The 23,000-nt window shown below is 49.9% G+C and overlaps 1 protein-coding gene across 3 annotated transcripts in view; it reads right to left on the reverse strand.

The window, feature by feature from the left end:
- Positions 1-8,476: 8,476 nt before the first annotated feature.
- The window catches only part of ACVR1C (activin A receptor type 1C), a 36,239-nt gene continuing 21,715 nt past the window's right edge, over positions 8,477-23,000 (reverse strand). For all 3 annotated transcript variants that reach the window (XM_087732693.1, XM_087732694.1, XM_087732692.1), the window contains 7 exons: positions 19,452-19,697; positions 16,959-17,189; positions 16,560-16,727; positions 15,875-16,031; positions 15,259-15,383; positions 14,868-14,998; positions 8,477-14,538 (listed from right to left, as the gene is read on the reverse strand). In XM_087732693.1, coding sequence (XP_087588819.1) covers positions 14,413-14,538; positions 14,868-14,998; positions 15,259-15,383; positions 15,875-16,031; positions 16,560-16,727; positions 16,959-17,189; positions 19,452-19,697 — 1,184 coding nt within the window. In that variant the 3' untranslated portion in view covers positions 8,477-14,412. The remainder of the gene's footprint in view (positions 14,539-14,867; positions 14,999-15,258; positions 15,384-15,874; positions 16,032-16,559; positions 16,728-16,958; positions 17,190-19,451; positions 19,698-23,000) is intronic.

Raw genomic sequence — 23,000 nt, forward strand, 5'->3', positions numbered from 1 at the left:
ATTTTTCTCAGTAGAGACTTCTTACGCCCCTTTACAAAGCACTGCTACACGTGCCTTGGACACCCGGCTCCAGGAGACCAGGCTGGCGGAGGCGCAGGCAGCACGGGCAGCGGCGGGGGAGGCGGGGGGCGGCCAGCGCTGCCGCGCACAGCGCGTCACCCTGGGCTGAGGGCCGCTGGGTTCTGCCTGCTCACCTTGCGGCAGGCCCGTGCAGCCTGGTACGTGCTGTCGCAAGTTTAGTTCTGAGCTGATTTGCATGCCTTTTACAACGGCTCTGCCTCCGTACGTGGTGGTGGAGGAGGCGCAGGATGGGTGTCTGGCTGTGGCTGAGCATGCCCACCCACGGAAAAGGTAACAGCTTTTAAGTAAGGGATTGCAAAAGAAGCAGAATGAGGTTTTAAAATTAGTATCATTTTAAAAAAGAAACCTGTGTCTCCTTTTATGCTGGAAACAGCACCGGGAACCACGTCCATCTGTCCCTCCCTCCCCGGTCCTTCCAGGTGCTCTGCCATGCTCCAAAGGACAACTGGGAGAACACGTTTTCACACATATTTCAATGTACCTGGACTGGTGGTTTGGTAAAGGTCTCACTTGCTTTTTTTTTTAAATCTTGTGATGCCTCATCTTCCCATCAAGCAAAATTACCAATAATTTTAGGAGCAAAGCGAACGATAGCAAACAGGATACTATGTGCTATTGAAAAATACTGTATCACTTCAGAAACAGTCAGTGCTGGAGAGGAAATCTGAAATGACTTGGAGAGGGCACAAAGTTGCCCACATTTGCATGCCCCAGCAGAGATGTTTCATTTGGCCGCTGGCTGGAGTACTGCACCTTCACCAGTCCTCCCTGGCACGGTCTGCAAGTCCTGAGGGTTAGAAAACGCAGTGTGACCCGTCCCTGTGCTGGGCAAGGGCATACGGTCTCCTGGGCGGGCTGAGCTCTGAGCTGAAACCTACCCCTTGAGAGCATCCCATCGCCGTGCCGAGGACGTGGACCCATCTCACAGCATGCGGCCGGGCTCTTCCCTGCCCAGGCGACAGCGCCCGCCCAGACTGGGGCTTCCGATAGTGCCCGGCGCTGCGTCCGGCCACCCGCGGGGCTGTGAGCGCTGCTGGCAGCCAGGCGCCGGCCGCAGCGGGCAGCCCTCCTCCTGCTGGCGTGGGCAGCCGCCTCCTCGCCGGCAGTCACCAGGCAGGGCAGGCTGTCCGGTGAAGGGAGGCAAAATGGAGGGAAAAGCAAGCGCCAGGCTGGAAACAAAATGGGAACAATCAAGCCTGGATAATGCCTTCCCTTGCAAAGCAGGCAGATAGTCATGCCCTGTGCAGGATAATTTTCCATCCGATGAGAATTAAAGAATTTTTTCCACATTGTTGTCATCTCACAAACAATTTTTTAAAAGAAGGAAACCACGAATTTTCACCAAAAAGGAATTTTCACAGAACTGGGCTGGCAGCAACCACCACTGGCACGCTGTCGGGGGACCCCTCTGGGTGCGGTTTCAGCGCTGCCAGGGAGCCTCAAGGAACATCGTTTCTTTCTTCAGCCGAAGGCTGGGTTAGTGTTAGTATGTATTATTTAGTATAACCAATTAAAATATGGCCACTGAAAGATTTTTATATTTGGCAGATATCTGCAATAAAAAAAAATAATATATTCTGGCCCAAGCTCAAACTATTTCAGTCTGTAAGTGCTATCAGAGCCACAGAAGTTCAAGTTTCCAGTTAACGTTCCCTCTTTACACTGAACTGCTGCTGCTGTTGCACCACACGCGAGCTCCCCTGTGCTCTGCCCTCCTGGCCAGCTCGGGACGGCGTTCGCCGGCCCAGAGGAACTCCCCATGCCAGGAGAGTGGCAGCACGGGGCTTCCCCCGCTCCAGGGGGTCCACTCGTTCCCCTGGATTGCTGAAGTGTTGGTACGTTCCCATCTTAAACGTTCATCCCTCAAAAAAACAGCATCTTGCAGCAGAGAAATACCCTGTCAGAAAACATCTGGCCCACACACCTGGAGGAAGGTTTGTGGCTGACGTGTGACGAGTCCCAGATGGGGACAGAGATGCGTTGCATGTCACAGCAGCACAACAGGGACGATTTTAGACGTCCGTCCTTCACCTCGGAGAAAGGGAATGAGCATTTGGACAGATCCAGGGGGAACCCCTCTGGGTTAAGAGGCGGCACTGACCCTGCTCACAGTTTATGACTCTCACCTCCTCCCTGGTGCTCGTTCAGAAAAAAAATGTTTAAAAAACAATGTGCAGCAGGGAGAAAGGTCTCTCCCTGTTCCTGAGAAAAGTAAGCTGTATCTCAGGGATGACATCTGCTTACTTGCTAAAGTACGCTGAGTAATGCGGGGACCACGGTGACTCAAAGCCTCTTCCCCTTTTCCTGCTGACAGCCACCCTGCTAAGGGCCTTTGAAAACAAACAAAGTGCATTTCAGTTCCTCAGGCAACCCTCTTTTACGTTTCTGAAACCGAGTGACTCATCTCCAAACAAACCAAGAGGAGAAACAAATAAAATCTCGCATCAGAGCAAACAGCGGGACTTTGGTCAGAGCTGCCCCAGCAGCCGGTGCCACCCTCCGCATCGGCATGGAGGGGCCAGGCGCTGCCCCGGCCGCTGGGCGATGCCGTGCGCCCCGGCACCCCGCCAGCCGCGTGCCCCTTGCACGCACCCTGTCTGTCACAGGCCCACTGCTGTCTTGCTGGCCAGACCCAAATCTGCACGAAGCCAAGCCGAAGGCAGAAGAGGGGCACGAGTCAGACCCTGCTGCCCATGGCGGCTGCTCATACGTGTCCGGGGAGATCACAAAGGATGCTCTGCTCCAGCCTCCTCCCCGGCACGGCGCTGGCTCTGCTGTCGGGGCTGGAGTGATGGGCAGCCTCGTGTCCTCTCCAGGAGCAGGCGGGAGTCCCGGGACAGTGCAGCAAACAAGTTGTTCGCAACCTCCTGGGGAGGCAGAGCAGGAGCGTGCAGCAACGCTGCTCTTGGGGCTGCCCACCACCGATGCAGGGCCCCTGTGGCTCTTCAGCCCAGTCCAGCTCAGCGCTAAACTCCCAAGCAAAGGACACGCAGCGACATACAGGTGCTAAGCAGCACTGTCAGATAATGTTTATCTTGCATTTTAAACCTCTCTAACACGTTGTTACTGCTGGAGGACTAGTGATACGGTGCTGAACACGCTGTCCTTTCATTCCTCCGGTCCCCTCCAACATGCCCACAGTGCTGACGCAGTCTGGGCAGACACCCGGCGCTGGCTCCTCCATGCTGACGGCCATTGGCCCAGGGAGTGCTGACGGGAAAGGGAAGAGCAGAGAAAATGCATTGGCAGGGCCCTCCTTTTCTCCTACCGGTTTCTGTGGAGGGAAAGCAGAAAATCTTCATCTTCCATCCTCAGACCCCAGAGCGCTGCTCCTTTGCTCCTCTGTGTGGATCTATCTAGTCCTTGGTGAATCCCCACCTCTGCCCCTCCAGTCCCAGAGCTCCCCGTCTCTTTACAGGCACCCCAGGTCCCAAAAGTATCTCCAGCGCTGGTGTCCACAGAAGGACTCCCCGCCGCACATCACAGCGGGTCCCGGCCTCTCCGGCACTTCCCAGGAGCAGTGCTGGTCCGAAGCGGAGCTCGGGCACCGCTGGCACTGCCAGCTCTGCTTGTCCCCACCACCCTGCCACAGCTCCGACTCGTGCCCTCGGCCCTGGATTCAGGGCACAGCGCCATCCTGAAGGACCACAACACTGAGACCCGGGACACCCTTGGGATAGCTTCAGGATGAGGAGCTGCTGCTTGATTGCAACATTATCTGTCACGTCACGCCTGCTGCTCGCTGGCCGCCGTTCCCTCCACAGGCTGGGCTCGGCCTAACCACGCGCGCTCAGGCCCTGTGCTTCCTCGCAGACATTCAGGCTCTGCTCTAACCATTTCCCCCCTTCTTCATACAGCTTCTTTGAACAACAAATTTCTAGCTGTTTTGAAGGGAAACCAAAACTGTTGTGACATTAAGGGACTGATTTTGCATTAAAATAACTGGATGGACGATCACAGACTTGGGAAGGATTTGTATGCATTTAATGAAAAGAGAAGTGGGTTCTTGCATGATCTGGCTGAAAAGGCAACGCGAGGATGTTCCCATGAGTTAGTCTAACCTGAATAACTTCATACCTTGTGATACGGACTCATTTTACGAGAGTGCGCAAACCCTCCTCGAGGCCGTAACGAAATCTGCTGCGTGATTTCAAACAGTCTCTCTCCGCATTTTTCGAATAAGGTTTTGTATTGTCACACTTTAACACGCAGACAAACCACATGAGCTATTTTAAGTAGCTAGTGCTTTGTACTACCGACTTTTCCATTTGACAAGTGCCTGGTAAGCCATGCAATGACTCAGAGTAACGGTTTGAGTACCCAAATGAGTAGCACCCCGTACGTCTCTCAGCATAGCTGCTGATCTATCCCCTGTGCTCTTTCTTCTCTTCTTTCCTAACCAAAACATGAATTTTTCAGAATACCAAGATACGAAGCATAGGGCTGATTTTGAACCAGCCTTGAACAACAAGCCTCTTGCTGAGGGTTGGAGTTGTCCTGAAAGTTTAGATCCCTAACCTCTACATAACCTTAGTTTCCGTGATTTTATATTAGATTTCCAAACACATGCAGAAGTGTGAGATAATGATCCCGAGCAATAATTTTGGTGACTTTTTTATAGCCAGTAAATTTCCAGCACCTCTCATTTAACTTACCAATGAGATCAGAAAGGTGTTTTACAATGAAACAAACAGGAGCAGCAACCCAGAAATACGCCAAACATCTGTACAGTTCACTTTTAAACAAATACATACCAAGGACTCAGTAGTACATTTAAGGAAAATAAATGTTGGAGGGAAAAAAAAATCCAACAAACCCCTCAGTTTTACCAATGCAGTACAGAGCTGTGCATGTTTCCATAGAATATAGCTGAACAGGCGTGTACACACGTGTATAAGCACTCACAGGGAGACTTTACGTACCGACGAGACAGAAAGGCAAGCCGTCTGTGCGCAGTGTCGTACGGGGCTCAGCGTCCTCCCGGCGAGGGCAGCGGGGCTGTGCTGATCCGTGGCAGGGAAGGACCTGAAAGGGGCGGTCGATGGCTTGCAGCCTTGCGGGCGTACCCCAAGGCTGCGGTCACCCTCCGCCGCGCGGGGTCTCACCCCGGCCGCGTCCTGGGCACCGCTGGGGCGGGCGCTCCAGAAAGAAGAGCAGGTTTGCGACAGCGGGGACAAAAGGCAGGTCAATGTGTCTTACAGCAAAATGCTTGTGTTAAAGGGGGCTTCTGCTCCCTGTTGCTGGAGCGGGACTGGGGCACACAGCTTAGCAGCTCTACCCCACTCAGGAGCAGGCAAAGGGCGTTCAGCCGCACGCACACACAAGCAAATAACTGCCTGTTTGTAACGGAAGATCCTCAGGCATATACCACCGTGTTGTAGCATCCCATTTACATTGCTGTCTCATGAAAAGATAATTTTCATCTGTGTCCATCTTATTTGTTCTTCAGAATAATCTCAAAATGTTTAGAAGAAAGTAAATTTTAGTATTACATTTCCCCCCTATGAAAACTCAGCTGAGTATCAATTTTGTAGTAAACTTTCCCATCATTTTGCTAGCACTGAGACCAGTTAGACCAAATCCCTCCAGTCGCACACTCCTGTCAGTTATGGCTTCTCAGCTGCTGCAGTCCCGCCCAGGGGAGAGCGAGACAAATCACCTAAGTCTCACGGAACCCGCAGCCTTTGCTGGGCCGGGACCACAAACCAGCACAGAGCGGCTTGATGGGGCTGTTGCCCCCCACTCTGCTCCACTGCAGTGGTCCCTTCACCCACGAGAGGGCCTGAGATGTCGGGACACTGGTGCGTGCCCCACTCTTGATTTCTGCCCTGTTTCACTGGAAATAGATTTCCGGACAGCAAAGGCAGGTGCCGCTGTCAGGGCAGCGCTGTGAAACAAGAGGGCTTCTCTGGAGGGCATTCCCCATCTCCCGGGGGCATCTGGAGTCCGAGCAAATGTTCCCAGCAGCGAGCAAGCCGAAGTAAATCTTTCAGCGAGTTGGTAACCGTCACCTTTGGAGTGCAGAAGGCGCTCCTCCCTGCCCCTCAGATGCTTTATCGAAAGGCCCAGCATGAAATACGAGAATAATGCATTTGTAGGACACATACCAGGTCTGGAACATGGGCTTATCAAAGCATTATAAACATACTTAAACACAAAGTCCATTGCAATGCTTCGGAAAGTCATTTGCAAAGAAAAAACTTGATAGAGATATTGCAAGGAAAAATCCCCGCTTCTTTCGGTTTCCTTTACATTTACTTTGAGCCCAGATTCTGGTCATACAGCAGACCCTACACTTATGCTGGTATTAAGGATAGCAATATCTACAGTAAATTATTTAATATTAAAGTGACAGAACCTTAAGATATAGTCCCTTGCTTCCAGCCTCCAAAGAAAACCCAGTCCTCAAACTGCGAGGAACTGAACTATGAATTCAGCTCACAGCATGGCAGAGACGGGAAACCAGCTACAGAGCTGCAGAGGAGTTGCATGCTTATGAATAGAAGAGCAGCGGTTCATGTCTCAGCAAGGCTTTACCTTTGAGTTCTCTGCTAACAGTCTCTAAAATGCACAGCAAATGGTGGGAAGCTTTCCTAGGAGCAGAGCTCCTGCAAAGCTGCCCGCTTCCGAAGCATCCTTCTAAGGCCGAGATGCCTGCAGGGCTTCTGCCCACACTGACGTTCCCGGGGCAGAAGGAATGAGCGAGGCGTCATCCTCTGCAGGACATGAACCTGTACCTTCAGGGACTCGTCAGCTGGCTCTTCTCCTTTGCGAGCAGGCTTGTACCGATGACTCCTGTGGACGCGGTTTACCTAATAACAAGAAAATGAAGAATTAGCCCTTTCTCTTTTAGGCCCAAATGCTCCACTGAGCAGTTTCTCATGAACACCTCTCTCCACGTGAAAGCCCTTGGCATTTTGCTGGCGTGCCAAGCGCCAAGCCTGCCGCCAAGCCGGGGTGCAGCGGACGGGGCCAGCACCCGTGCAGGAAAGTGCCCATCTGGCTCACAGGGGTGAGCTGCTCCTCCTTCCACGCGTGCTGGAAACGAGGATCTCCGAGGAAGCAGGAATTTCTCAGGCTGCTGGAAGCACAGCATTTTGCTCTGCCGGGCGATGGACGCCTGCCCGGTGTGGCGCTGGCCGGGCGATGGCAGCCGATGCTCGCAGACGAGCCCCAGGTTGCTGCTGTTCGGCTGGGGACCCGCTCCAGAGCCACCGCTTGCCTGACAGCGACCAGAACCTGCACTGCATAGCCAGCATCAGCCCTGGCCATTAAAACCTTCTTGAAATGTCCACTTACCAAAAAGCGAGAGCGCACTAGTGATCCCACCGGCTGTTGCAGAAGGACCAAACTCACAAGCAATTGCCTGAAATACAATGGTCATTTTAAGAAAAAAATAAAAGCCCACAGTATCCTTCAAAAGCCATGGAAGTCTCGATACTGTTGGGTAGTAGCAGGGTGGATTTCATTTTGACATGCCTTGATTTGAATAAAGCCTGACTTAAATCTGTAGGTTATAGTTATGTTAGGGGGATTCTCAAGCAAGCAAAGACTTCAGAATTGAAGTCCTGTATATGAGCGGGTCTCGCTCAGATTTACACCACTGAAAACCTAAATAGCTGGAAGAGTGGGATCCAGGGATTTGATGAAAGGGAGCTCAGCCAGGGATCACATCAGCACAGGGGCAAGACCAACATGCTGAGGCCGAGAGCAGGCTCTCCTCCCTGCAGGTGCAAGACGTCAATCCCTCATCTTAGGAAGGCTGCTCTCCAGCGTGGGAGAGGAGCTGCCGTCTCCCAGACAGGGAGGCACAAGGGTACAAGTAATGCTCTGGTTCAGCACTGGTGCTTACTAGCTGTTTGTCTCCTTTACTAGAATAAGGCTTCGAGATAGCCCTAAGCAGAAGCTGGATGTTTCGTGCATCACCATGTCTGCTGTACGCCAGGAAGAGCGCACACAAGGAGGAACGGCAAGGCAGAGCTCGTGCGCCATCGCTGCATGCCACCCTGCCAGCACAGGAGTCCGGAGAGCACGCAGGATGCCCCCCCAGACACGACTCATTCCCCGTTCGGCAGCACATCGGCCGGGAGCGGCAATGGGAAGCTGAGGAAGCGGTGGCCAGCAGGAACTGGTCCCTTCCCAGTCTGCAGCGAGCCGGGCGCCCCGTGCTCAGCAGCGGCACCCCCTGCCTGGCACACCGCCGCCACAGCCGGCGGAGGGGCGCGCTGCGGGAGAGCTTTGGTTCATCTGCCAAACCTCCAATGCCTACAAGTCACCTGAAACAGCCCTCAACCCTTTTCCCCTCACAAAATAAACATAAAAACCATAGTTTTACACTTCATGGGAACACAATGGCAGACGTTGCTTAATTTATTAAAATCGCCACGTCTTTCCGAAAGTATACCGGTATGTAAAATATGCATACAAAATACAACATTTAAACAAATTATTTACATCCAGGGCAGCTGCAATATCAAGCAATAACTTTAGCAATAGTTTTAAAAATAACTTTCTGCAGTGTACACTAGATTAGGTATTTCACAATATGAAGGTTGAGTTTTAGCATTGTACTGCTATACTAAGTTCTCAAATATTACAGTACTTCCAGATAAAATATTAATGCTTCTTTAAAAAACAGACAACTCGGAAACTGGTTTGTGGATTGACAAAACACTACACATTTCTCTTTGGGGACTGAAAACCACAGCAGATTTAGACACAAATGTAATAGCTACATTCAAAATACATTCAGTCTATTTATGCCAAAAATACATTCAGAGCCTTTGGTTACAACTTATTGCACATTTCTTATATTCTGTAGAAATATATTGTACCTCTTAATGCTTATTTCCCGTACATTCATAAATTGTGCTGCCTGTTAAAACAGGACACGGATGTCTTTCCCTAAAAGCTTCCGACGGACTGGGGTACCACAGCACGCAGGGCTGATCCGCCACAGCGCTGCCGATCACAGACACGCAGCTTGCGCTGCCAGGGTAATGGCGGTCCCATTCACCGGAGAAGACCAACTCCTGGCGCTGCTGCTGGCGGCACCCACGCGCGGCGGCACGGGGCTCTGCATGCAGGCCGAGGACAGCTTTACAAAACCGGTACTAAACCACAGGAGGAATTTTTGAGCCTAACCTTTATCCACACGCACCACTACACAAAAACGCGCTCACGCAGAAGCACTACCGGCCACGGACAGAAGTCCCAGTGCTGAACGTGCCCATGTAGCGGTGAGGCAGTTCGTAAGATACCGTTCTCAATAGCAGTGAGAAACACCAAAGCGTCCTTCCCATGAGCAAGGACGTGCTGGGGACATCCTTGAGCCCATCAATGGTCACAGGAGATCCAGGCAGATAGGGACCACGAGAAGATCTCGCTCTGCTCAATGTTAAGACCTGTTGTAGGGACTAGACGTGTTTCTAAACAAATTTATTTAAAATTCCTGAATGTATTCCCCAAAAAAGTGATATAACAATGACTAAAAGATTATAGGATTCATTACAGCATTACATGAGGGAATGATCTTGGTTAAGTGCAAATTACTATTAAAACAGCAAAGTGCAAAAGAGATTACAGTCTTAATTTCTCATGGGGTATTTGGGGGGAGCAGTTCAGGAAACAAAAAAAAAAAATCAGGTGCTAGAGAAAATGTTAATTAACTTTCCCTTTTGGTTCATATTCCATGCATTAAGCTTTAGGTTGTTATTAGAAGTGAATTTAAAAAAATTAGTAACTCCCCCAAACTAGAAGCATCTATTAGGAGAGGCTAAATGCGGTGACTAGTCTTGAGCATCCTTGCGCTTGAAAATTCCTACGAGCTTAAGAACTTGTGCTTTAAGTGAAGATTAGCAGGAACATCAGTAACCTCTCAAGAAACCTAAGCCTCTCTAAAACCGCAGAGCAACTGTCTCAGTATAACCTCTGTTCTTAGATTCGAACGGGACAAATCTACATTGAGGGAGAAGGTCACTAAAATAAGGGGTTTGTTGTTTTTTTGTCAAAGGAGCGTACAGTTTACAAACATCTTAAAGCCCAGTACAACAACATCAGCCCCTTGGCTCAGTTATGTTTAACTCCGGTTTGCCAAAACGTACATTCATCTCTCAACAACAAAAGAAAAAAGAAAACCAGTGCAAAAATATTGAGCTAAGAAGTGAAAAGCTAGGGCAAAGAGACCGTAACATCTCACACCACGAGATATGCATGGGGAAAGATTCACAGCGTTCCCGGGGCCGGAGCTGGGACCCGAGGGCGCAGCCGAGCCAGACCGGCGTCCGGCTGCGCAGAGCAGCCTGCCCCTCGCGCGCCTCCCCAGCCTGGCCCCGGGAGGCTCTTTTCCAAATTCCAGGGCTGTTCAACAATTTTCAGAGACTCCAGGAGGGAAACTGAAAAAACATAGCCTAAAAATCCACCACCACATAAGACTGACCAAACCGACAGGAAAAAGCAAGTGGCATTTACAACTAAAAAGAAGTTACTGATGGTGGTTACACTGGTGTCCGAAGCAAGACTAAACCAAAAAAAGCAAGGGGAGTGGGCTGTACCCCAGGGCAGCCCGCGGAGGAGCCGCAGAGGAACACGGGCTCGTGCTGCGGAGCTCCCTGCACATCCTGCCCCATTGCACACCACCACGCTGCAAATAAAAACCGGGCGTGCTGTGGCGTGAGGCCGCTGTAACAGCCGCACGAGCCTCGCGGAGGCGAGGACCACATTTACTTCAGTAGACGCAACACGCACAGATGGCACCTCGGTCCCGGAGCAGGGGAGGGCTTCAGGAACCACCCGAGCAGCTGCCGGCAGCACAGCGGCAGCAGCGCCCGATCCGCAGCCAGGAGCCGGCAGCGCCGTCCTCCATCGCCCGTTCACTGCCATGTAAACCCTCCTCTGAACGTCTCCCAGCTCTGCCCCGAGAGGGAGTCACCAAAGCGCCTTACACCAAAAAGCACGTTTTCTTAATTTCACAGCGCGACTTCAGTCTGGCCCGTCTCCTGACCCAGGGGAGCTTCTGCACAGACACCAAATTCCTCCACCGTGCAATCCAGTCCCAGGGAAAGAATCCCCAGGAACAGTTAGCAGATAGACTTCAAGAGCACAGATACTTTTGAAGGATAATATTGATTAAAAGTGCATAGGAGTGAATTTAAAATGGAAGAAAAATCCCTAGAGACCATCCTGATCACTCTCCCTGTGAAGTTCAAAGAATGCCTCCATTTTAGGCAAAAAAGTTGACATGTTTTAAAAGTGGTCTAAGAGAAGCTAATGGTGTCCCTTGGTCACCTTGCACTTGGTACGGCAACTGATCAAGTTTTCATTAATGAGTCTTAATGCATCAAGGCTGCTGCAAACATCACACACGTGGGTATCGAGATGGTTTCTTTGCGCTGCTCAGCAAACACCGCTCTTCCCTCTGCTCCCCTCCGAGCAGCCATGACCCTGCTCGACCACGAACCATCCTGCTAGCAACAGCAACCATACCTGCTGCCAGCGTCGGGATGAAATGCATTCTGTTGCATTCTCCTTTCGAAACTACAGTACTTTTTGTTTTAAAATTATTTCCTTCAGTTATTTCCGTGCTATTTTAAACAACTATTTGTGTTTTCTGATTTACGACTCCCGCATGGGTAAGCAGTGTTGTGATGGCGCAGCTGCATCACGCGGGGAGGAGCAGACGCGCGGAAATACGCGGGCGCCGTTTGCGGGGCTCCTCAGCTAGTTGTTCGGGGTACCCCGTACCAGCAGGCCCCCCCAAGACGGCTCTGTCACTGCAGCAGACTTCACTCTCTGACACGGCCTCCTTGTTGTTACTTGTTCTAAAGCACGGGGTTTAATGCATGTCTTGACACACTGCTCTGACTCTTTTTTCTCGGGACAAGAGCTCACTGGGCCTGCCAGCGCCGGGAGCTGTGGGAAGACGGACCGTTTCCCTTTGGGCGCCTCCCCGAGGGCTAAAGCAATTCTGAGAGGTTCATCTCACCTGCACCGTTTAAATACTTTTGAAGAAACAGGCCTAAATCAGCATACCATTTAAAATTACTTCTACTCCACTACCATTGCTTTCAGACACCTTATTCTGCAAATGCGGTAAGAGCTGACTTCAATGGATTCATCTCCTTTTCCCACTTAAAAAAAAAAAAAAATCCTTGATTGTTCCTTTTTAACGTAAAGATTTTTTTCAAGTTATGTGCTACAAGAATGAATGCTGGATCTTCTGTTTGCCCATCTTTTGATACTGAAGTCAGCATCACGCTTTGGACCATACCATTGCAACAACTACCCCTCAAACAGCTTCGAGAGTACGCATCTGCTGAGCTCCCTGGTGTAGTTCATGCAGCTGAAGCACAGAAGAATTAAATCTATAAGATGACTTTGATTACACCTCAGAAAGCACACTGGGAAAAAAATCTACTAGCGATCTAGTAGAAATATTCTCCACCATCCAGCTAATGGACCATAAAATGAGGCAAAAAGACTTGCATTCCAGACAAGCAGGAATGACTAAAAGTTATGCAAACAGGTGAATGGCATTAGAGGCTATTTACGGGGCAATTACCGTCCATAAAGAGTCCATAATGTCCTAGAGTGCTGTGTCAGGATGAAACATGGAGCACTGATACTACTGACCGGCCCGCTCTGTAAAAGTTTAACCCATTCTTCCACGTAAGAGCCCCAATTCAAGAGGTTTGATCTGAAAGATTGATCTTAAATACCGTAATCAGCTAACAGCTTACGTGTACAGAGCTATGTGTGCTACAGCAAATTTTTGCAAAGCTTTGCTATTCTGGAAACATCTACGGGCTTAATTTCCATGGACCACCTGGATTTAGAAACATTTAAAGAACCATATTATTATTAAATGTATAATTTTGGCTATTAAAAATATTAGAATACTAATTCAAATGTGTGGACCACAGAGGGGGGCAGAATTCACAAAATGCCAGAACATCAGTGAATTTTGAAAAAACACCCTGCTTTTTATAGCTTGCAGTATTATGGAAATACGATTAGCGATGTTAATGCTTTACACCAACCTGGTGCTATTACAGAAATCCGTGCGAAACCTCCGGATAGGCTGCATTGGCTTCGTGCAAGGACATCAGTGCTTTAAATTTACATTTCAACAGGTCCCTAGGCCATGACAGACAACAGCAAACAGTGATCCCGTCCAGAGTGCAGGTACATTTGAAACATTAATTTTAAGTGCCAAAAGCTAGGGGGGCAGAAAGCACATCAGTCTCCCAAGGTCAGAGGCACTGCTCCGGCATACAGCCTCGAGCAGGAGCTCTGCCATTCCAGAGCGCCGCCGCCGCGGCGGCTCCCGGTCGCGTGGGCAGCCCCAAGCCCTCTGCCACAGCGAGGTGGCTGCGCGGTACGTCACTGCGACGAGAAACGAACCTTTCTGCCCGGTTTCAACTGCTCTCCGAGAATTCGTTTTGTTAAAGCTTCCCCTAAAAACTAAGGTGCCTAAAGGCACTAAAAAAACGTTACCAGTGACAGATTGGCAAGATGTTGTTTAAAAAACATATATGTATATATATTTAGATGTACTTTCTCAGTTTAGGTAGAATTTCTCCCATTCCAACCCTACGTATCTATCGGAAGAGTATTGCCTCTATTATTTTTCCTACTAACTGATAAAAAGAAAAATTGTCCCCTGATCACTATGTTCAATGAACAAATGAACAGAGTAAAATAACTCCAAATCCTAACTATAATATTGTATATGAAATCAAGACAATAAAAATAAAAGTCATAAAAAACTGACTAGATGCTTTTGTTCACAATATACATGCTTAGTGGAATTTTCATCTTTTTCTATTTGCTTAGGTAATGATAAATATAGTATTTAAAAATGCATTTTACTGACAGACCCTTTTCAGATTCCTGTGTAAAAATATGTAAAAAGCTGGATTAAATTTGGCCTTTCACTTGGTTTGAGGATAAAACATGTGGTTTCTCTTGCAGACAGGCTTTAACCAATACCAGCTGCTTCCAATACGTTTGGGGTTTGACTAGGATAAAAAGCGCAATAGCAAAAGGTATTGTTACACTGCCGTGCTGTTTTGAGCTCCTTTCTGCAATTAGCCTAGTGTCTAACTTGCTTCAGAAAACCAAAGCACGTCCTTGACTTGCTGTAGAAAACATGAGCTATGAGTCAAAGCTGCCCCTTCCAGTGGCCAAATACGAAGCTAGATGTCAGTGCTCTGGTTTGGGCACTTAAATACTGAACCACGTTATGTGAGGTAGACCAAAAATAAAAATAATATCACATGTTGAAAGATGAACAGAAGAATTCATTCCCCTCTCTTCCCCCAGGGAGCTCCGTCAGGCTTTGGAGTCCTCCTGCACACAGAGCTGAGAAATCGTCTTCTTAATACGCAGCGCGGTCAGCCGCGCGGCGCCGTTGGCGTACCAGCATTCGCGCATTATCCTGCCCATTACTCGCAGCGCCTGCGAATTAGAAATTAAAAGAAGAGGTCAAGAATGAAACCATCACCTCCCGCTTTTAATTTTTTTAAGTGCAATACTGGAAGACAAAATATAGCTCTCTCAAACGGTAGTACAACAGCAATATCATCAATTAAGACCCATATTCCAGAGAGTTCAGCATTTGGTGCAAAGACATTTTTCTCTGTGTTGATCTGGGAGCTGAAAAACAGCCAGACATCTGAAACACATTTAAATCCAGGAGACGCTGGACATCGAGTTCCCTTTGTCCCACTGAAAAATGCTGTCTTAATTTAAATATGCTTTGTAGTAAACTGGAAAACTGCTTTTACCTCACAGCTTTGCCACTGGTTTGGAATATTTGGTCTGAGCTTCTGCTCACAAACTACCCTTCTCATATCTTCTATCGAAGGATCAGAAGGCACAACGTCATAGTAAGGCAACTGGTACTCCTCGGTGATTCCTAGGAAAGATTTATTGTGTAGGTAACACAAAATCCAAAGTAGCTGCTCCAGAATAAACTCCAATTTTGTTTTTACAGGCAATGAGAGAGAACAGAGGAACATTTGGGGCCACCTTGAACAACTGCTCCACAACAGACTTCCACCACCACACGCTGCCAAGATAACCGAGAGTGCAGGGGCATGGACATAGGTAGTTGCTTTTGTTTTATTTAAGATAAAAGCGGTCTGGATTGCAGAATGAAAAGGCCAGAAACCTCACCTCCAACGGAGCACCTTCGGGCTATCTCCCAGTATACCAGCCCAAGAGAGTATATGTCTGCACGCTTGAAGGACTCGAAGATGTTCATGTTCATCACATCATCAAGTATCTCAGGAGCCATATACCTTTAAAGCACACAAAGGTCAGTTTGCTAGAGGGAGTTCGCACAAAAGACTGCAGCTGCGTGGCTGCAGGCCTGGTCCTACTGGGAAAAAAGGAAAAGGGAAACTCCTTTTGACAGCAATTCCGAGTGAAAGCAAGAGTTGGCCTGGGCGATGAACGTAATGCTGCGGCTGCCTACATCCACACGCATCGCTGCGACTCCTCATGGCGCTGGGAGCGATGCCCTGACTACGCCCAGAAGCCCGCAGGGCGACTGACACGTGACGTCCACGCCGCAGAGCTGCTCTCGGCGTGGGGTGGCGAGCTCCATCCCAAGCCGGGGCTGGCAACTGCCTTCCGCACCGGCCCCACAGGGACGGAGGGCTTGGGTCTGTTGCCAAAACTTGACAGACGCCAAAAGCAGAGGGGGAAGTCGCCGAAGGAGGAAAGGGCCGAGAGAAGCCATCCCCGCGGGGCGCGCCGGGCCGGCGGTTGGCAGCCCGCCCTCACCCACCTCCTGGTCCCCACCCTGGGGTTCTGGGGAATGTCGATGGTGTTCAGCACCGAGTTGTGCTTCACCGCCAGGCCCAGGTCCGCGATGGCACAGCTTTCATTCCTCTTCACTAGGATGTTTTTAGATTTCAGATCTCGGTGCGCAATCGCTGGCTTGCCTGTTCGCAGAAAGAGAAAGCACCGTCAATTTTGAGAATGACAGTATGAACTTCAACATAAATGAGCAAGGAAGCAAAACCAGTTTTATTCAACTTTGTTACTATACGCTGTATAAAAACATTGAAGCCTATTTTGTACCAAGTAAATCTCTTCTAAATGCCATCAAATTAAAAAAAAAACCTTGAGGGCATTTTTGTTCCAATATCTGTATTTCAGGAATAAAACACAAAACAAGAAACCGTAAGTTCACCCTCCGAATTCATTTGGAAAACCCTTCGCTAGCGCTCCCCTCTAGCACAGCTGTTCCTACAGACACCCACTCAAAGATGCGGAACGAAGACGTGGAAGCGGGAAGATGATATTCCATTTCTCTCTTTATACCGTGTCACATAGCGTTATACCAATACCGTTTCTTGCGGTGTAACAGTTTGTAAAATGCTTTACTATACCACCTCACCCATAAACATTTTTGGAAGCACTGAAGTTCCTTAAAATACTGGAGGGAAAAGTGGAAGGGAAGCACTTGCCTTGCGTGCCAACGATCTCCATGTGGAGGTGTGCCAGGCCGCTGGCCACTGACAGCGCCAGCTTGACCATGCCCTCCACCGTCACCGTCCCTCTGTTCAGGTAGTCAAACAGCGACCCTTGCTCGTGGTACTCTGAGACAAGCCAGAGCTGAGTCCACGTCCCGTTATCTACGCGGAGGAAGCAAGATTATTCAGAGTTATGAAAGAATTTAGCCAGGAAAAGCCTTCCCCGTTTTGTGGCCGGCTCAGGCGTGCAAACGAACAAGTTTGCCAGCCGCCCCACCGGGAAGGAGCCCAGGGCAGCTGCGAGGTTCAGAGTGGTATTTTGGGTGGGAGCGGGGGCAGCGAAAGCAACTCGGAGACAGACACGCGGGATTTCACACGCGACTCGCAGCGTACCCTTGTTATCGGCAGCAATAAAGCCCAGGATGTTCTCGTGCCTCAGCATAACCGTCTGATAAATTTCTGCCTCCCGAAACCAGGACCGTTCATCTCTGGAGGAGAAGATTTTCACAGCTACATCCTCCCCGCACCATTTGCCACGCCAGACTTCGCCAAATCGGCCTTTTCCTACAATTTCCTGCAGGACAATAGTCCTTGCGATTGTTCTTTGTACGAGCAGCGGTAAACCTAGTTTAAAAAGAGACAGATATTTGTGAAATAGTTCACCAGTGAGAGATTTTCCAGTGAGTTGTACTTGTGACTTCGCTCTCAACGAGCGCCAAGGGAAAATCCTCTCCCAACCGGAATCTCCCACAATGACACTTTTTAATGCCACTTGCCAGATGAGCGTACGTCGCGCCTGTCCTAGGCACAACGGACAATCTCGGTCCTGGAGCGAGTCAGGCACGAGCTTTCCCTCCCGCCAGCTCGGCACAGTCTGAAAACCAGAGCGTCAGGCCTTGGCGCGTGCCAGCACGGCCGAGCGGCCGCCGGTCTGCCGAGGGACGCCAGGGACCCCCCGTGCACCGGGGCGCGCTCCACCGGTTCCTTCAAGAGCCATGAGCCAGTCGGGGTCACCACAGGAATTACGCACCCTTCAGACAAGGGGGCGGGCGAAAGAAACAGAACAGGGCTGAAAAGCTGGCATGTACGCCACGGCCTGCCTGGAAAATAAGCCCAGCTTTGCTATTCTGTTGACAAAGGAAAAAAGGCTGGCTGTGGCCGATGTGTAAAAAGGCACGACAGACTGCAATAACCGTGCACTGGCAAATGCCGGGGCCGGACCCCAGCCCTGCCGGCCCCCACGCCGGGCATCGCCTGCCGCGTCCTGGGCAGCCTTCAGGGGCTTCGGTCCCAGCTGTGCCGCGCCGTGTCCACCCGCCCGGCCCGAAGCCAGCTCTCCCTTCCCCTCCCTCTGCTCTCAGTAAACCACCGCACGGGTGTATTTTCCAGCAAAGCCAGGAGACCCCTATGACGCAGGTGCCTTTCTTTCCCCAAATTCTACCTCCCTAATCGCAAATAAATTTAAAAACCACAAAAAACCCCAATGAAAATAAAAAAGCAGGCCTGAACTACTTCATTTGGTTTGATATGGACTACAGTTTTTTTTGCAGTCAATTAGTTGATCTGTTCTGGCTGAAATTTTCAAAGAGAAAAATAAATTATCATAGCAGTTTCATTTTGTTTTGCTAGCCAAAAACCCCTGCCTCGTTTGATTTGATGCTGTATTTGTTTGGGACTTAAAACACAGATTTTTTTTTTTTTTTTAAATCATGACAACCTTGCTTTTAACAGAGCAAAATAATCGCCAGGAAAAATTATAGTTTGAAGGTCAGCTTATTCAAATTTATTCAAATTTTCCCTCCGGTGTCCTGAACAGAGCCCTCGCTCCCCGCAGCCGCAGCCTTTCGCGGGCTCGTCCTGGCTGCCTGTGGCCAACCCCCGAGTCACAAACTTGCAAACTTGCTATTTGGCCAAAATCCGAACACACCGCACCGGTGCACACGAGGCTCCGCCTGCCTCCACTGTGGGCCAGCACAAAGAAAGCCCTGTTATTAGCTTAGGGAGGTCTACAAACAGGTAAAACTTCAGGGTAAATAAAGCCAGAGTCTACCCATTATATCTGTGAAAAAACGTTAGGGAAGTACAATAAATTAATCCTGAAAGGTATGTAGTTGATGGAGAATGAAGTAAATTAAATTAAGCACCATTTATAAATTTTTCACTTATAAATAAAAGTAAGCATGAGTTACATATTTTTCAAGTAAATAAATTTCTAGTTTCAGAAAGCTGGGCTGTACACACCAGACGTGCCACCAGCCTGATGAGCTGGAATTTTTTAATTCCCACCTCATTTTTGCATTTCTTTGATTTAACAAGGTCTCAATAGCAATGGAGGCATCATAGCAGATAGCATATCAGAAATGGGAAAAATATTAAAACAGCTGGCGTTCTGCTCAAAACAAGACTTTGGAGTAACGTTATTTTGGCACCCCTATAAAAATCTCAGGAGTGGCATCCTGACTCACTCAGTTAAACTTAGTACCTTTTGTTACCAGCCATGCCACATCAGCCAGCAACGTTTTGTTTCACACGTGAAACCTACTCCTGAACTAACTTCTTTAACTCTTCCATTCAAACAAAGAATCAAACTTTTGTAATTTGACAGAAGAAGAGCAAACAAAGCCCTCTTGCTGCTGGAAGGCGTGGCCAAGCGTATCGGCACAAAACCGCCCTTGACATGAAACTCGGCACCGGCGTAAGAGCCTCTGAGATGACCCCCACCTGCACCCTCTGCCCGGCAGGCAACGTCCTTCGTCGCCCTACAAGCAAGGTGGCGCGTTTCCCTTCAGTTTAGGCATCAAGAAAATTCACTCCAAAAACTGGCAGCAAAGCAACAGCAGCCGCGGCGAGGGCGGCACGCAGGGCAGCTGGGTGGCCCCCACGTACCAGAGCCGGAGCCGGAGGTCGTCATGTCGTAGATGAGATCCTTCAGCGTCTTCCCAGAGTTCACCAGGTTGCACTCGGAGAGGGGCTCCTCCACGTTGGGCTGCTTCGCCCTGCCACGGGCGCAGCGCCGGCCCTGGCAGGTGCATGCCACCAGCACCGCCGCAAGGGAGAGGACGCAGACCGGCACCGCCACCGTCACCGCCAGCACCACGGGTCCCGTGCTGGCTCTGCTGGGAGACTCTGATGCTGTTGGAAGACACAAGGGAGAGCAGGGTAGAGGGAAAAGGATGGTAAGTGAAGGGCTGCGGAACGACGACATATTAAGCTGTAATGATTTCCCACAGTCCTCCTGACCGCGACTGGCAGCAGCGAGACAGACCACGTTTCTGTAAGTTACGGAGCGTTTTCCCCCCACACCTTTCGTGCAGGTAGCTTGGGCTCAGGTTAGCGCTGTGATCACCACTGAACATCACCATCTCAGCCAGCTCGCCCCACCAGCGGTTCCTCAAGGGAACACCGGTGGAGACGTCAGGCGGCGCGTGGTGCCGTACAGACCATCGCTGCGCCTGCCCCCAGAACAGCCCCAGGACAGCTCCCGGAGACGCTGACCCCCCCCCCCGCAGGGTGCCGTCTGGTTGTGCCTCCACTTAGCTGTTACTAAACCCACACAGACTTCTCACAGCATGGCGAGTCCCACCCCACCTCTCAGTACCATTCAAGACAGCAAACACCTGAAGAACATTTCCTTGCAAAACATTTCCTTCCAAAAATGCAGCAGGGACCCTACAGAGCACACATTTTTACCCTGTTCGCGTTGTCAAAATGCCATTTGTCTGCAGTTAGCTGATCCCCACCTCCCCACTGCAGAAGATCAAGAGATGGGACCAGCAAGCTCACTGCAGGAGCCCGACCAAGCCGAAGGCTGGTGCACAGGGCTGCGCCAGCACGACCAGCACCCCGGCAGCCAGCAACCTGCACTTCACACACAGTGGCACAGACGGCAGCTCCGCACGCAGGTAGTCTGCACCCAGCGAGAGACACCTTACCGGCTTCACAACCAGCGGGCGCAGTGCCCTGCCCGCACTGCACTGGAAGGTTTGTGTATAAATTTCTCAGCACACTGTTCCTGCTGAAAGCAAATCCTTGGAAAAAACAATTTCCTAACACTTAATGCATACGGGAATACAAAGTCCTAGCCAACGAGGCACTAAAAGGATCTCTAAGACAGAACGCTTTCTGAACTTGTGTTCATGAAGCTGTATTTCACACGGGTCAAGAAATGGGACGGTCCTAGATCATTTTCCATTTTAAAACCATAGGGGTAAAAAACATATCAAGAAGCTATAGGAGTACATTATTAAGGTATTTACTTGCACATGCACACACATACAAATCGCTTAGTACCCCCAAAATTGTAAATAAGCTTAAAAACAAAACCAAAAACCAAAACAATCAACCAACACACACCCTCCCTCCAAAAATAAAACAAAACAGAAACAGGACCCAAAAAAACCCCCTCAACCCTCAGAATCACACATACCGAACAGTGGATCTAAAGGCTACAGAAGCTTTAAGACTCATGAACTCCACACCATGCAAAGTCACCCCTTAGCCATTCCAGAAAACAAAAAGCCCCTCCCTCCCTTTAGGCATATGCTACGCAGCGTGTACACCGTAATCTGAATTTTGAGAGTAACTGAGGCTCCAAGCCACCCTCAGCAGCAGCAGCCTGATGGCCCTCAGCACTGACTGTTGCTTTCCTCCAGTTCATATTACAACAGAAGCACCTCTTCTTCAAAGGACCTTGTCAAGCCCTGCACTCCATCATTCAGAAGTGCCAGGAGCAAAGTTAGTTGTGCGAAGCTAACTTGTTCCTTTTTCTTCTCTTCCTTACATTTTAACACTAAGCACTTAGTTAACTAAGTGAGAAACAAAAATAAAACGTTAACAACGGAAGCGCACAATTTGAACTATTCTGAAAAGAAAGTTATTACATCTTGCCCACGGGCTTTTCCTTTAACGGACTTCAACAGGACGCTCAAGGCCTTATCTGGCAGATTTGTAAGAGGATTTGCACGCAGGATTCCTCCTTGCAACTGCTGCTTGTTAACCGATACACCGTGACTTCCTAAGCTGTTTTTAATTCTGTTTCCACACGGCAGAGATTTCCCCTGAAGCAGGTATGATGTGCAGCGGGTACGCATCCTCTGCCATAGGAACCGTGGCACTACCGCTGGGCACTGCACCCTGCGGCGCTGCTCCCGCCGCGCAGGACCGCACGGCTGAGACGCCGGGCACCGCTGCGAGGTGCTGGCTTCGCGCGTGCTGAGGGCTGCTGAGGAGGACCGCCGCGCCACGCAGCAAGGTACGCCGCTGGTAGGATGCCTCGGGGCGAGGAGCTGTCCCCGGGTGTGGGGCATGCAAGCCACAGCACTTCTAGCGCATCACCAAATCGACGCCCTCGCCCGCAGATCTAAGCGGATTCATTATCTATCGGCAGTTGCTGTTAAAGAACAAACATGCACAAGGTACTTACTAGAAAATGTCAGTTCTTTCCACCAACTGCTGAAAAACAACATGACGTGAAATGAACAAAATATAAAACTTTATTGTTTCTAGGCCAGTGCAAACAGTATCAAAAGGAAAAGAATCAGGAAGCTTTGAACAGCAACAACCGAACCAGTGGGAAGAGAGAGACTCAGAAGGGCACCTTCGCAGACTGGCACAGCATCTTCACGCCCTGAACCAGAGCAGCAATCCTCCCTGCTGCAAGCAGCAGCGACAAGCACTCCTGCTGGAGAGTATTTGCTCCTAGCAGCGAGTGACCGTGAGCGCTGCACGTGTCGAACGCCAGCAGGCAGGCAGAGAGCAGGCAGTGGTCCGGGTGGGACATCCTTCACCCGCCTCTCCCGCTCGTGCCCGAGCCTCGTCTTCTGCTGCAGCGTCGTTCCACTTCATCACCACGCAGTCCGCCGCCGCGCCACAGCAGTGCCGTCAGCGTGCGTCCACCGCTGCCCTGCATCCCCCTCCCGGTCCTTCCAGCTCCGTCCTTCTCTTCCTTCTTTTTTTGCAGCTCCCTCCTTTCCAGACCACCACTCTTTCCAGAAGCAACTTTTTAAAAATCTCCAGGTTTGTTCTCTTTTTCTTTACTTTCAAGCCTATTTCCTTGCAGTCTGGATGTTACAGGTGGCACACCTGTACAGGCAAAAAAGAGTAACAGTTACTGTTGGCTTTCTTTTTATTTTAAAATTATATACATGCCTATGTATATACATAAAACTTTCCAGGATCTCCTGAAACTGGGAAGCGGCTCTAGAGATACTCTGAATAGGAGAAAAGCCAAGTTCGCTAAGGCCACAATAAACTACTTTGCTTAGCTCTTCTTAGCTGTTCCTGAACCAGTTGCACATCACGCTGCTGCAGCAACATCTCGCCCTGCATTTAGAGACTGCAAGGCCATGGTTTGACTGGCCGCTAACGGAGTAACTGGGTGATGGCAGCAAGCACAAAGCCTTGAGGCGCGGAGCAAGGCGAGCGGAGAAACGTGCA

Source organism: Nipponia nippon, unplaced genomic scaffold, assembly GCF_047370975.1.
Source record: "Nipponia nippon isolate SJK-2023a ecotype South Korea unplaced genomic scaffold, ASM4737097v1 scaffold_5, whole genome shotgun sequence".
Classification (NCBI taxonomy): domain Eukaryota; kingdom Metazoa; phylum Chordata; class Aves; order Pelecaniformes; family Threskiornithidae; genus Nipponia; species Nipponia nippon.